The sequence below is a fragment of the Salvelinus sp. IW2-2015 genome, linkage group LG4p, assembly GCF_002910315.2.
Source record: "Salvelinus sp. IW2-2015 linkage group LG4p, ASM291031v2, whole genome shotgun sequence".
Lineage (NCBI taxonomy): Eukaryota > Metazoa > Chordata > Actinopteri > Salmoniformes > Salmonidae > Salvelinus > Salvelinus sp. IW2-2015.
Window position 1 is genome coordinate 18,490,000 of NC_036841.1, and position 15,178 is coordinate 18,505,177.

The following is a 15,178-nucleotide window of genomic DNA, read 5'->3' on the forward strand; positions in this document are numbered from 1 at the left end:
CAAAACAGCCCCCACAATCTTTATATGATACATTCTCTCAACCAATCCTCACTAATTTGTGTAAGTGCTGTGCTTGTAGAATTGTCTTCTCAATAAATGTGTTAAAAGTCTGTTATCATTTTTTTGTTGTAAAATAGCATTGTATCTATTCAATTTTTTCCCCCAAAGGTTTACAAAGGGTTGGTAACAGGCTGATTGGTCAACTATTTGAGCCAGTAAATGGGGCTTTACTATTCTTAGGTAGCGGAATGTCTGTCACTTTGATTACTCAAATTTCTCTCAACCTTATGCACCTACGTTGTAAACGTTCATTCATAATCTAGGTTGGAGCAATGTTATGATTGGTTTATGGAAAATTTGAGTATCATGTAGTAGCCTAAACCGATCCATGTTACATTGAGCTGGGTGAATGGAATATGAATGGCAGTCATCCAATATGTAAGGGATAATCAACGAGGGGCTATGTGTTCTATGGAAAATAATGAATGACGTGGCCCCATTATCCGTTTTATACCATGGCTATAAATTAACATATTTGCCGGGAGAAATGCGTTCAACATGCGCTGAAGTAGCTAGCAAGTTTACTAGATAGCTACAGTAGTTGCCGTAGTAACCAAACAAAAAGTCCTGCTAGTTTAGCTAACCAATTCAACAATGCCAAAAATGTTTTCAATTCCACTTTTGCTTTCAAAAGCAGCTCAAACATAGAACATGTAAGAATGAACTACAGTCATTGAATTATACCGTGCGTTATAGCGAAATAATGGATGCTCTAGCATGCCCTACAAGCCAATAGGAAACAAGTATTCAACAACGCCATGGTAAAAACTGTATAAACTGGGTGGTTCGAGCCCTGAATGTTGATTGGCTGACCACTGGTATGACAAGCATTTATTTTTACTGCTCTAGTTACGTAAGTAACCAGTTTCTAATAGAAATAAGATGTAAGCCATGCATAAATTAATAAAGGGCATGTCAACCGAAACTTTTCTTTGGTAATACAAATAAGAGTTTATCAAAGAACTGACCCACTGAAATTCAATTATTTTATCTTTATTTCATAAATTAGACAGGTACATTATTCTGTTGATTTCAAGAACCGTCATCGGGCACAGCTAACTGTTGATTGGCTGCATTAGTCGGTGTGACGTGATTGGCATCATCGTGTCAAAAGGTGGTCGGTTTTTCTTCCCTCAGCAGGAAGTGAAGCCCTTCCAGTAGAAGTTCTTGCAGCCGGCTTTGCGCTCGCGGGGGGGCAGGTTGTTGGGGCTGCCCACTGAGCGCTCCAGCTCCATACGCAGGTCGTCTTTGGCCTCCGCTGGGGACACCTCACTTTCCTGGGCCTCAGGCAAAGACAGTTGGGATAGAATGTCCTCCACCGCTCGCTTACTCCACTCCTACATGCAGGAAAGACACACATACTTTGGGAGAATATAAACACACACATACACATCGGCACAAGCCAATATCGACAACAGCAAACACAAATCCTACACGTTATACACAAGCAATCTCATGTGTGAGCACAAACACAGACACACACAAATGTAATCACCTCCACATTAAGGCAGTCAGTGTTGGTTTTCATGCCTCATTATGGCCCCGATTCCGACCTCAGTTAAGCGCTGGTTTTTATGCACTTTTCTCTATGTGCGTATTCTGACCTTGAATTTAAGCATGAGAATAGCATGATATTCACCTGCTATTCATTCGAAGTGGAGATCTAAGAAAAGAAGGTGTGGTGGAGGTGCATCTGGTGGTGGAGGTGTGGATGAACAAGGTTGAGCATCTATTTACTTTTTTCGGGTAGAAATAACAGTATTCTCCATGCACTGTAATTTATCAATGGATTAGATCTATTGATAAGAGCTAGGTAAATGAGTAATCTGTCTGGAAAAGGGGATTGTACATACACATAGCAATTGTTTTAGATGATTGTTCCTTAAGATCCCTGGGGACGAATGTGAAACCAGCCATATGGGAGCAAAGTTAAAATCATAACATGACATGGTCCGTTTTACACAGTGAAATAGGCTTTAAATATGATTATTCAAAATTGTAATTGTTTGCCCTCACAATTTGCATGAATGAAAATGGGGCACCCAAGCTATAGGGCTGAACCTGCCAAGTTTATGTATGCGCTTCAGATTGTTTTAATTATAGCCATTGTCCAGGCTTTTCCGATTTATTTTACAATTTGTACCATGTTAAATATTAGCTGCTATCGGGAGCCACCATCAGTAATACCCACATACATTTATAACTGTCACTTTAGCGTTTTCTTCAATTTGTAGCTTACATTTTGTATCATTCCATTCCGTTTACCTTTCTTTCCTCTGTTATGGCTATGTAAGTTGTTCCTGAGGGTGGCAAGCATAAGTGGATCATATTAGGCTAACGTTGTGCAATAATTTGGGACATGTAGCTTATTTGAATCATTATAGAACTCAGACCACATGTAGCAAGGTTAAACATGGAGCACATTTAACGACGACTGGACCGTTGTCATACAGTTCCATGATTAGTGAGAATTAGGGTAGATTTATAGGACTATTGTTCAACCCCTATTGTACACTTTTTTCCACCTTCCAATATTTCATACATTTTATTTAAATATGACAACTTTCAGGATGAATCAAACCACTGTATTTTTTATTAATCTATATATTCTGTGCGTAAAGGCTCTACAAATCATTTTTTTCCACAAAAAAAAAAAAAGACTTAGACATACTTTCCTAACCCTAAAGAGTATTTTTTAATCTACCAGCTGGTGCTGAAACTGAGACGAAGATGCATAGATTCTAAACCCGTTCTCACAATGTATTCTATTGAGTCTGTCAACAAAATGATCATTAAAGGTACACCGTATTTAAAGGGATGGCTGACGATAAATATACTGAACATCTGTTGGCCAGCAACTGGGAGGGTTTTCAGCGGTTGAATTACATTTATTCAGAGTGCGCAAGGTAGATTAAACAAATCAAAATAGTAGCCACACCTGCAGAGCACGTTAACGCAACAGAATAAGGTAAGTCTGAAAACCAAATACTTAGACGTGCGTAGGAAAGGCTCATAATCCTAAGCTGGAATCAGCCCTATCTGCACAGAGAACGAAAGCCTTGTTGTAGCACACTCTGATCCAGCCAACTGATTGACTAGACAATGGAGGGGTGGATGGAGACGGAGATAGGAGGAGAAAGACTTGTTTTCCCATCAACAGATAATTGACAACAGATAACTGTTGTGTGTACAAAAACACAACGGAACAAACAGTTCCGGTGACTTTTTTCAAGTTTGGTAGAAAACATTTGGTTTGTAAAACGAGAAACTTTCTAGGTGAGGTTGCTGCAATGTGCACTGTCTGGGTGAGCTGTCAATGACCTTAACATGTGAGTCATTAGTATGAGAAAGTGGCACTCAGACAGACGTGGTTGTCAGTCATAGGAGGGAATGATGGAAATCTCCTTCTTGAGAAATATCACTGTCTATTGGAGTTCACACCCCTATTACGTGTAACAACTGCATTGTCACCGTGTCTTCTATCCAGATGGATGTGTATGTGACACAGAATTAATTAAGAGACACAAACTCCCTACTGAGCACACCACATCATTTCAACTTGGATAATTGGGTAATTGAGACGGTGATCAATGAGATTACAACCTATATTCACTCACTCAAAAGGCCAAAATGTGTTGAATTTCCAATGTATTAACACTATGCTTTCAACCATTTAAAAGCACACCAAATTCCAATGGAAAAACAATGTCTGGTTTTTGGTTTGGTTGTCACCTAAGTGTCTATAACTGCTCTTTCAATCATTTACAAGCACAGCAAAGTTCACATGGGAATACAATGTCAGAAATGTTTATTTATACATCAGATGAATGTATCACTGTGCTTCATCTAATACCAGAACCAAATGACCTGAATTGCAGTTGAGATTACATTAAAAGTACATGGTGCAAGTAAGTGATCAATGCCGTTCTAGATTCTGCGCAGAATATTATAGCAATTTTTTTTTGCAAAATCTCCACAGACCTGCGAAGACCTATGCATGCTATCTTGAACATGCATGCTTTATATGATTACATAGATATTTATTGCTACAGTAACCTCAAAATGTGGCCATGGATGTTTTACTCATGTTAAGGTTAAATGTTACATTAGTTTGTAAGATAGCCTTAACTTTAGGCTATTCACTGTACTACAAAAGTAATACTGAATTGTGTTTGTTTGAAAATGCAACAAAATACAATTTAAAAGGAGATCTGAGCCACTGGTTTAATCAAATTCTTCAAATTGGAGACGTAAATTCAACATATAATTTGTTAACTTGTCGACAAGTTAATCGGCTGTCTATTGTATTTCAAAAGTGATATTGAATTGTGTTTGGTTGTCAACACAACCACAATATCAACATTTGAAGGAGATGCATATTCTGCTTGGATAGTTCCACCTGTGCCACAGACTTAGTATGGCTTTCACTCCAGTTTGTCTACAAATTAATAATTGATATGTTTGATTCACATCTCCATCTCCACCAAAAATCTAACTTAAAGAATATGACTAAATCAAATCAAATTTTAAATGCACTTTAAATAACATTTATTTTGATATAGTTCTATTATTTAATATTGATGTGCATGGCACAAATGAAACTATGCAAGTAGAAGATACTTCTCCTTCAAATGTTGATATTTGGTTGTTTTGGCAACCAAACACAAATCAATACCACTAAATATCATTACATTTGAAATCAACCAGAGCTTGAAACCCTAGGCCTATTGTATTGTCTATTTTAAGTTGAATTCTACGTTGAATTGAAACAATAGCTGTTGATTACTTTTCAAATGCTACATAAGCCTAAATAGCATCATTAATGATATGAGTGATAAAGTACGGTCACATTTCATTTGCTCTGTTAAACCTACCCTTTGGAATGTCTTCGATAGCAACAGTGAATCTATTTCGTTTTTATGTAGAGATCTTTCAACAAACATTCTCACGACAGCACATTGGTAATTGTGTAACAAATATCATCACTAAGCTGTGCTGGGCTTGGTTAAAACCCTGGATGGGAGACCAAAAGATAGCTGTAGATAAATACATTCTCCAGTAGGAGATGTTGCCCAGATCGTTTTTTTCTTCTTCTGATATTGGATATAATGTTGAAGATGTTGTTTTAAAGGTACAAATTCAACATATTTTATACAAGGTGTGTCTATGTTGAAATTTGGTTGCCATGATGACATAATCCTGTGGTTGAAATATCACCCTCAAAATAAGTTTACGCTGACTTTTTAAAAAATCCAATGCATTTTCCCATGTAAATTCCACATCACAAGACATTGACAAATGACATTGAAACAACGTTTATGCCTAGTGGGTCCTACGCCTAGTGTTGACTCTGTCTACCAACAAGGACCTTAACCAAACCGTTCCAAATCATGTCTTCAACACAAGAATGAGAGAAAATACTTACGGGGTGGGAGTTCTGTATACAATAACAGTATATAACTAAAACAGCACTTCTACTGGATATAACTGTCAGACCCCGTTCATACTTTCATGTTTTGGCATGACAACTGAAGTTATTACTTGTAGTCCAGGAGTAATCAAATCTCAGCCTGGAGGTCYTGAGTACTGCTGGTTTTCTGTTCAACCTGATAATTATTTGCACCCACCTTGTGTCCCAGGTCTAAATCAGTCCTTGTTTAGAGAGGAATAATGAAAAACAGTGGAACTGATTTGAGGTCCAGATTTGAATTTGCCAGACTATTGTTGCCAGATTAAAGAGGTACACCAGACCTGTCAGTTGTAGTGAGTCTATGCCCTAATATGTGTATAGTATGTGTCTGAGTATGTGATAACCTGAGCACAGACTGTTTAACTGAATTCCATTGTGGGTAGGTGTGTAAGTCTGTTCCACTGTGAAGCAAAGGGCAGTGTACTGTATGTTAGTCAGTGTGGACTATGCTGTACCTGTTTTACTAATGACACATTCTCATGTTCTCATAGTGTCATTAGTGGTGTTCCTGAATAGTTGTGTGAGTTGTACCCTACTGTACGCATTTTTTTGTGTCATGACCCAAGCAGTGCATGCTATCTGCGTGAACATGCCATTGGCTTCTCACCTCACCTCACATGAATAGTGTAATCTTGTGAGCGCAATAACGTTAACTGTCCTGTTGATTCCTGTATGGACCTCATCCTTTTTTTGAGCCCTCTTTGTTTGGTATGTGTGTKCCACAGGAGGCTGCTGAGGGGAGTGAATGGAACGGTATCAAACGCATGGAAACAATGTGTTTGATACCGTTCCATTTATGCCATTGCAGACATTACTATGAGCCCGTTCTCCCCAATTAAGGTGTCACCAGCCACCTGCGGTGTGTGCCAGTGCCATAGGCTGCATACCTGTGTGGCAATGCCAGCGGCACGAGCCCTCTGAAGGAGTCTGCGGCTGCGGAGGTCCAGGTCGGGCTGCGAGGCGGCTCCTTGGCTGCAAATGGCCAGGGCCAAACCCAGCAGGGCCAGGGCACAGTGGATTCGGCAGACCTTCATCTCCAACAGAGCTGGGTTTTGTTTGCAGGGATGAGACGCGGTGAGACGAGCTGAGCTGGACCGGGCTATGCTGGATCTGGATCAGTCGGTAGGGAGCAGGCCTGGTTCTGTTGATGGGAGTTCTGTGGGGCTCTTATAAAGAGCTCGCCCTCTCAGCTCATCACTCTGCTTCCTGGGTTGAGTGACAAGTGGCCTGTCAGGGCGTGGGGGGCTGCCCGGCGATGATGGAATTCAGTGTTGTAAACCACTTAGAAGCACTGGCTGCTTTCTTTTCGTCACAAAGGCAGCTCCTCTGAGACGTATTGATTTAATATGGAGGCGCGACAATAAAACAGTTAGCCAATATGGATTTAGCACACACGGCTAATCTAAGTCAAATACAACCAGAAAATGTCTGCTTCATAAAAGCCTTTATAAACAGGAAGCAGGAGTCATCACTTAACTTTAAAATATTGAACTTAAGTGATGACGTCACGGAAGACTGCCAAACAAAAGATTCCTCTAACAGATTTTTGGTGGGTTAATTACCAACACATATTGCCATCGTGGGATCAACTGATTAGGCTTTGTTTACATACAATATCAACATTATACATTTAGTTTGCAATGGTTAACACAGTTTCCGAGAATTACGAGGTAAAAATGGTATAAACCATACCGTTGCACTTGCATACAGTATTGTGGATATGTATTTTGTTGAAGGGTGATTTGCATATTTGTAAAAGCCTATTCTGAAAGGAATCATAGACTGAGTGCTGTCTGTCTGATATCCCTCAGACAGCATTACATGGAATGTCTTGGAATGAAACCAGATGTTTGATACCACAGACTCAATCGAATTAATAGGATACAAATTTTTCTATAAGAGTTATTTCAGTTTACGCTGAAATATCTGCTTATTTGCACAAAAGGCTGCATCATACTGTAGATATTGCTACTGTGTAACATTTTACTGTAGCTCTTCACTGCTCCCCTGTGGCCATGGATTACAGATATAAACTACAATAAGCTTTGCCGGACGTTGTCAATGCAATTTTAACCCTCATCCCCAGGCTTAATTGCAGCTGGTGGATGACATTATTGCAATTTTGATCAGGATAAAAACACAATAGTATACTTCTTCATAAAAACTCTGAATGTCAACAATATAAACTAGCAGGGAAAAATGAACACTCATTTATTACAATTAAATATTGTCATGCCTACTTACATTTCTCTAACTGTGTTACAACTACACTATTGAGCTTGGAAATTACAGACGAACTGTACAGCTGTATGATTAATGGTATAGCAGAGCGTGAGGCTTGTTAAAAGGATATGTAAATTACATTTATGGGTTGCAGCATTTCAATGGCACAGAACATTTGCATCGGACGCGCATGCACGCACACACACACACACGCACGCTCGCACTGTGGCGGAATAATCAGAATTAGTTAGGTAACATAGATAATTAAGATGTCTTATCTGCATAATATGCTTATGTGATATGCTTGTGATTAGAATGTATCCCTTTGGACTCTGGTGTTGGCAGTTGGACTTCCTCCCTCAGCTGGGGCTCAGTCACCTGGTACCCAGAGAGGGGAGAAGTCAGGCTTGTCTTTCACATGTCGCTGGTGCTAGATAGAAATAATTTCCACCACAGCACGCAAGCATGCACATAAACACACAGACAGGTGTGATGAACCCGGACAGATTCCATTCTGAACTGTTTCGGGTCATTAGAACCATTGAGGGGAAAACATTGGGCATGCAATGCTTCAGACCCTTATTTGTTTAATACATGTGGCTGCTGCTTGCAATACAGAATAACAAGAGCGACCTTCGAGTTAATTTCCATGGGCAGTTATACATGGCAGTTTAAGTTATCATACCCCTATGCTTCTGGCTGAGATAAATTAAGATGATACAGTAGATGGTATACACAGTAGGATGGCAGAAAGTTAAGTAATTCCTTTACTTTTGCGTTAATTTAGCACCTCCTGGAACAGAAAACCATTCAACTCAAGGCTGACATTCACCACACAGAAATTAGCATCGGAACACAATGTTAATGAAGTACATAGGTTATACAAAAGAGTGCAACAGTGTCCACTAATTCATCAAGACAACACTTTTCTGGGTATTTCTCTGAATAGCTTTGGTTTGTGTCAAGTACAGTACAATATTTAGTTTGAAAAGCAAGGAAGCACTTGGTACACTATGTCAGTTACAAGGCTGGAGGCAAGGCACAACAATGGAAAGCTACAAGGAAACCAAGGTGATATTATTGTACAGATAAAAGGGAAATGCATAGCCTACTCACTTTGGTATTAAATGTGATCAACACAGTGGCCATGGTTCCATTGGAAAGAATACATAGAAAGAGTCAAAATTGAAGATTACGCAACACGCCAATGGACAGTGAAATCATGATAACTGTATCTCTCCATATAAATACTACACTTAAGCTCAATCTTTTTAAAGGGCCAAGGTGAGAGCATGTTAACAAATGCTTAATCATATTATTCAATATCTCCCTGACAAAGGGATTATTACAACATAATTGCTCTATGTCCATCGTGGGTATACAGCAGTATTCAACCAACTAGTGTTTAGAAATGTACGATAAAGTTACTTCTAATGAAATCAGATCTAGTGATATGAGCGACACGTTTCATTGCTAAATGCTTTTTTGGTAATACTTTACTCCTGTCGGTATAATGCATTATGACTTGTTATAAGCATGTATTGGCTCTCTATCTTTCAGACAGATAAATCTGTTCAATCTTTCTATGTGACTCAAACATATTGTTAATAACTCAGGATCACTGAGATGCTACTAAGATATTGTTAGAGTATCATATGTTTTTTTCATGACAGTGCATTATACTCGCTGGCTTGAAGTGAAATGATCACGCTTTTTCCCTCCGAAACACAATTGCAGATATCAAAACTGATCCTAGTTCAGCTGTCTGGCCTTAACGGCTGATCTGTAACTGACTGATCGTCTTCTTTCATCCCCCTAATGGTTAAGATTAGCTTTGGGGGTAAGGTACCCCCAATAAGGTACCAATCTTCTACCAGATTGCTAGCATACTCATAGCACCCAACGGACAACATAACATTCAAAAAACAAACAGGCCATCAGGTAACTGGCCAGACAGTTAAAGTGGAATTCCACCACTTTTTAAACTCATATTCATTATTTACAACACCATTATTGCTTTTTACTGTTGATGACATCATCACGTGGCACTTTCTTAGGACCTTTTCTTCTCATCTTTTAACTACAGACCGTAAAACGTGCCATTTGCACATATGTGGTACGGCGCTGGAGATAATGAATATGAGGTTTAAAAGTGGTGGAATTCAATCTTCAACTTTTCATTCAAATGTGTATCCTGTGATGAGAAAAAGTTGTTTCTGCCCAGCCAAAATGTGTTCAGTCAGCATGCTGTAGGTGATGGAGCAGTAGTAGCAGTAAGGAAAAGGAGAGGCTATGCACACTGCAAAACATCTCTGGATTCAGAGGGAAATTCATATTTTTATTTGACTAAATGCGAAAGAGGGAAAGGTGCAAAAGATGATCACTCTTTTTAAAAGCATGTTTCACTTTTGCACCATGACTTTTGCATTATTTTAGATCAGTTTTTTTTGTGTGTGCGTATTTTACTTTTGCACAATACATTTAGTATTATTTTTGACTTTTGTGTGACGACAGCATTCCTCCTTCTTGTTACATAGCATCCAACAAGAGCGATCAGGCAGTCAAGAACTTTGTCAGGCAGTTAACTTTCCATTCAAATGTATCAAAAAGACTGGGGCCTAGATTCAATCAGTTCAGCGTTAACCCACAATATTCAACAACTGCATAGCATATCATTTGTTTTGTTTAGGGCCGTGCCGGTGGTGTAATTGCATTAGAGCTGTCAAATCCACAAGCTCCTCCCAGCTTTATACACCAAGTCGCATTAGTAAAAATCCCATGCCATTACAAGTTCAAACACTGGAATGTGTGAATCCAGACCTTGATAAGGCTGATATATATCCTTATTATTTTGTTGAATGATTTTTGAGTGTTATTATTTATATACAGTCAGGCATAAGTATTTTGACAGTGACACAGTTTGCATCATTTTGGCCTCTGTACGCCACCTCAATGGATTTGAAAGGAAACAATCAAGATCTGCTTTAAGTGTAGTCTTTCATCTTTAGTTTAAGGGTTTTGTCAAAATTACTGTATGAACCGTGTAGGAATTACAACCATTTTTATACATAGCCCCCCAATTTTAGGGGCTCAAAAGTAATTGGACAAACTAACAATCATAAATGAAATTGTGTGTTTTAATACTTGGTTGCAAATCCTTTGCATTCAATGACTGCCTGAAGTCTGGAATCCATAGACATCACTAGATGCTGGGTTTCTTCCGTGGTGATGCTCTGCCAGGCCTTTACTGTCTCCAGTTCCTGCTTGTTCTTGGGGCGTTTGCCTTCAGCAAGTCACATGCATGCTCAATTGGATTCAGGTCAGGTGATTGACTTGGCCATTGCAGAACATTCCACTTCTTTGACTTAAGCAACCCCAAACTTTTTTTTCGCAGTATGCTTCGGGTCATTGTCCATCTGCACTGTGAAGCGCCGTCCAATGAGTTTTGAAGCATTTTGCTGAATCTGAGCAGATAATATAGCCCTAAACACTTCAGAATTCCACCACTGCTACTGACATCACACTGCTTGATTAGCGAGAACCACTCCCTCCTGATATGTCTCACACTGAGGCTCAAACCCATGACCTCTGCTTTGCTAGCACATGTGACAACGTATTAACTTTTGGAGCTATCAAAAAATATTAATTTGATAGTGCCATCGGCTCCAACGCAGTTACACCTCCGTCATCACATGATTATGCTAAGCAGTTGTCGGTTATCATGGCTTGATCACGACTTGATCACGGCTTAATGCTGAACTGATTGAATCTAGCCCTGGATCACACTGACCATCTACCATAAAGCAGTCCAGTGGTTTAACAATACAAACAAAATACAGACAAACCGTAAAACTGAGAACAAAACGTCAGACTGAGCAGAGGCCACTACTGGGTTGCATCTCAATAGTATTTCCTAGTTTCCTTGTGCGCTCTCCTTCTGTCCTTCCCTTGCTGAAAACGTCAAAGTGAGGCGAGGAGAGGACTGGAGGGGAGGAAACATGGAAACGAGGATCAGCACTTGTAAGAGTTGAGACATCCTTTGGTCTCCCAGGAAGCACCATGATTGAAATGCAATAATTAATCAGTCTCTTTGTTGCCCTACAGTGGCTGATAGTGGGAGGTGCATCTCCAGTTCATTCCCCATCAGTTCTTTAGCACTTAGAGCCGCTGCCACTGCTTCATACAGACCTGACAACGACTGACTATACTACCCGGGCAGTCTCCCTTCACTGTCTGAGGCCTGGGTTTACTGCGGGAGGAAGAAGTGTGAGCATACGTCAGACCACATTTCAGCAATGCATTGATGAGTACTCTGCTGCGATGTTGCAGCTGTATGCACAAAGTCACTTATATAATTGTTGAACTAACTGAGACATGGTTTTCCGTCTGCATACGGCACTCACTAGAGTACTCGATAAAGTGAAAACTTTGGGTAAATGTGCACTGTATAATGAATGACTATGCTTGTTTTACCTGAACATGTTTTCGGGGTCCAGGGAGGCCAGCCAGTAACTGTAGGAGTCAGTGTAGTAGTTGCAAGTCCCTCGCCCATGGCACTCAATGAAGGGAATCTTCCGGAACTCTTCTAGGCAGGAGCCCGGAGAGGCCAGGGGCTGGCCAGAGCCCTCCGCCCCAGCCCCTGTTTGCTGTGAACACACATGACATATATTACATGATATGATATAGGACAGAATGTCATCTTCAGCACTAGAGCTCTATTACCTGCAAACCAAGGCTCTGAAAATCATTGTGGACATAAGCCACCCTATAAACATTTGTGGATAACATTTGCAGAGACACTAGTCTAAGAACGGAGGATCTTGCAGTGTCCATGAAGAACGGAAGATGGCCATTGGTCTTCTGCTGTGCTCAGCCCCTCTGATATACACACACACACATGTTTGGGGCTCGATTCAATCTATATCTCTGAAGCGTTACAGATTGCGCGATCGAAATTTGAAGGTGATTTCCAATTGAGCCCGACATATGCGGCATTTCCTGTGAATGCAGTCTCCGCTAGTGTGGGAACATTGCCTTTCAATTTTAATCATGCTGTAAATCCGAACTTCAGCACTACGGATTGAATCCAGCCCTTGGTTGAAGAGGGTGGAGTAGTAGCGCTCGCTGAGCAGTTTAGGGGTTAAGTGCCTTGCTCACGGGTACAACGGCAGGTGATGGCATCTAGGACACTGATGGCAGCAACCCTCCGGCCCACTCTCAAACTGATTTTTCCCTATCAGACATGAGATTCAAACCAGCAACCTTCCGGTTGCTGGCCCACTTCTCTGGCCTCTATATTGCTATGGCATTGCGTCACCATAAGCAAGTAAGCATAGTTTTCAGTTACTAATTAACCGCCATTATACTATGGCCTAGATTTCTTCCTGGCCTTGAGGTTTTGCTGATCAGGTAAAAATTCTGTTCAGGTAAAAATGTACTTGCATTCCATTCAGCTACTGAATTAACCCATCCATACAAGTGTTCCTCTTTCTCAGACTGTAGTTCCTACCATGACAAAAGAGTAGCCAGCCCAGAGAGAGAGCCAGCCCCGTGGACAAACAGGGATCTGGTTGGTCTGACTGTGAACAGCGATGATGTTTGCTTTGGTCTCACACACTGCACACCTGAAAGAGAGGGAGAGACCACAAGGTTATCATACAGTGCAAATACGCTATGATTGATTGATTGATTTTATTTGCCAGTTTAAAAAAAGACAGACTGTATACACAGTACATACATCGGTTCATAAACAGACATCACATTGACTCTGAAGAGCATGCTTGGGCAGACAAGGAAACTTGTCATGAAGGCATAATTGTCAATGACATTTAAATCAATTCAGTTTTGCAAAATTCCGTTAACTTTTAAAAAATTCCCAGGTTTTCAAAAAATCCTGGTTGGAAGATTCCGGACTATTCCAACTGGGATTTCTGGATATTGGAAAAAGTTAACAGATTTTTGCAACCCTAATTCAATTCAATACATCCCCTCAGGGGCATTTTACCCAGCAGAGTTGGGATTTCCCATATTTACTTATGGAGTGACAATCAAGTTCCTTCCTTTCCTGTGTTATGTCTCGGACAATCTGTTCAAACCAGTGTAAACTAGAGCAGCACCTGCTGACATAGCTCTCCAGTGAGTCACCAGAGATGAGAGCCATGTCGCTTGGCATGGCCTCATCCGTGGACAGCCAGTAGGAGTAGTCGTTACGGGAGGCGTAGCGGCACGTACTGTCCGTGTTGCAGAATAAGAAGGGCATGGTAGAGAAACGAGGCAGACAGCTTCCCAGTGTACCTGGACAGCGGGCAAACCAGAGAAATAGAATCAATGCATTTCTATTGTGCAGAAGGCAGCATATCCAGGAGACGGAACCGTTGCTCTGTTATCAAACAGAACAGCAGGGAGTGGGTTCTTCACCGGAGACTGTGTGTCTGTCTTTGGGTTATATAGTGTATGTTCATGAATAGCTGTGTGTGTGTGTGTGTGTGTGTGTGTGTGTGTGTGTGTGTGTGTGTGTGGTGTTGTGTGTGTGTGTGTGTGTGTGTGTGTGTGTGTGTGTGTGTGTGTGTGTGTGTGTGTGTGTGTGTGTGTGTGTGTGAATGCGTGCATGTGTATGTATATGTATGTATTTATATGTGCATCCATGCATGGATGCGCATGCACGTGTGTGTGTATTCATACCCAGATCCTGGCCATGACCTCTGTTGTTGCCGTTGATGAAGAGGAGGGAGTATCCGGAGTAGATGAAGTTGCTGCCCCCTGGGCACTGGGGCACATTCTGCCTCTGGCTGTGACGGGTGAATAGGAAGCCGTCCTCTATTGGCCCGGCAAAGTAAGGACCTGGAGAGCCCCGGGGGCCTTTGGCTCCTGGAGTCCCCTGCTCACCTTGGATACCTGAGGAAACAATCCCATGGACTTAGTCTCTTGTCACAGACACTTTTGGGCACTCTGCAATTGAGACATTCAGGGATAATAAGTAATATTCCATGTATGGATGAGGAGCCTCTGGTACACAGAGCCTTCGGAAAGTATTTAGACCCCTTGACTTTTTCCACATTTTTGAGATGTTTCTACAACTTGATTGGAGTCCACCTGTGGTAAATTCAATTGATTGGACATGATTTGGAAAGGTGCACACCTGTATATATATAAGGTCCCACAATTTAGAGTGCATGTCAGTGGTCAAAGGAATTGTCTGTAGAGCTCCGATACAAGATTGTGTCGTGGCACGGATCTGGGGAAGGGTACCAAAACATTTCTGCAGCATTGAAGGTCCCCAAGAACACAGTGGCCTCCATCATTCTTAAATTGAAGAAGTTTGGAACCACCATGACTCTTCCTAGAGCTGGCCGCCCGGCCAAACTGAGCAATCGGGGGAGAAGGGCCTTGGTCAGGGAGGTGACCAAGTACCTGATGGTCACTCTG

General features: G+C 41.0%; 2 protein-coding genes across 3 annotated transcripts in view; both read right to left on the reverse strand.

The window, feature by feature from the left end:
- Positions 1–1,037: 1,037 nt before the first annotated feature.
- sst1.2 (somatostatin 1, tandem duplicate 2) lies at positions 1,038–6,784 on the reverse strand. The gene is made up of 2 exons (XM_023982750.2): positions 6,418–6,784; positions 1,038–1,397 (listed from the first exon to the last, which is right to left on the reverse strand). The coding sequence occupies exons 1-2, from the start codon at positions 6,562–6,564 to the stop codon at positions 1,194–1,196; spliced, it is 351 nt and encodes a 116-aa protein (XP_023838518.1). The 5' UTR covers positions 6,565–6,784; the 3' UTR covers positions 1,038–1,193.
- A 933-nt stretch (positions 6,785–7,717) lies between these two features.
- col4a3 (collagen, type IV, alpha 3) overlaps positions 7,718–15,178 on the reverse strand; it is a 115,875-nt gene continuing 108,414 nt past the window's right edge. The window contains exons 48-52 of one of the 2 annotated variants that reach the window (XM_023982752.2): positions 14,435–14,647; positions 13,870–14,047; positions 13,263–13,377; positions 12,227–12,399; positions 7,718–12,002 (exon numbers count right to left, since the gene is read on the reverse strand). In XM_023982752.2, coding sequence (XP_023838520.1) covers positions 11,912–12,002; positions 12,227–12,399; positions 13,263–13,377; positions 13,870–14,047; positions 14,435–14,647 — 770 coding nt within the window. In that variant the 3' untranslated portion in view covers positions 7,718–11,911. The remainder of the gene's footprint in view (positions 12,003–12,226; positions 12,400–13,262; positions 13,378–13,869; positions 14,048–14,434; positions 14,648–15,178) is intronic. The other variant, XR_011475334.1, reaches the window with a different exon arrangement.

Coding starts and splice junctions, on each gene's coding strand:
- sst1.2 (XM_023982750.2), bottom strand. CDS start 6,564: ATGAAGGTCTGCCGAATCCACTGTGCCCTGGCCCTGCTGGGTTTGGCC. Junction 1,398..6,417: donor CCGCTGGCATTGCCACACAG/GTATGCAGCCTA, acceptor TCCTGCATGTAG/GAGTGGAGTAAGCGAGCGGT.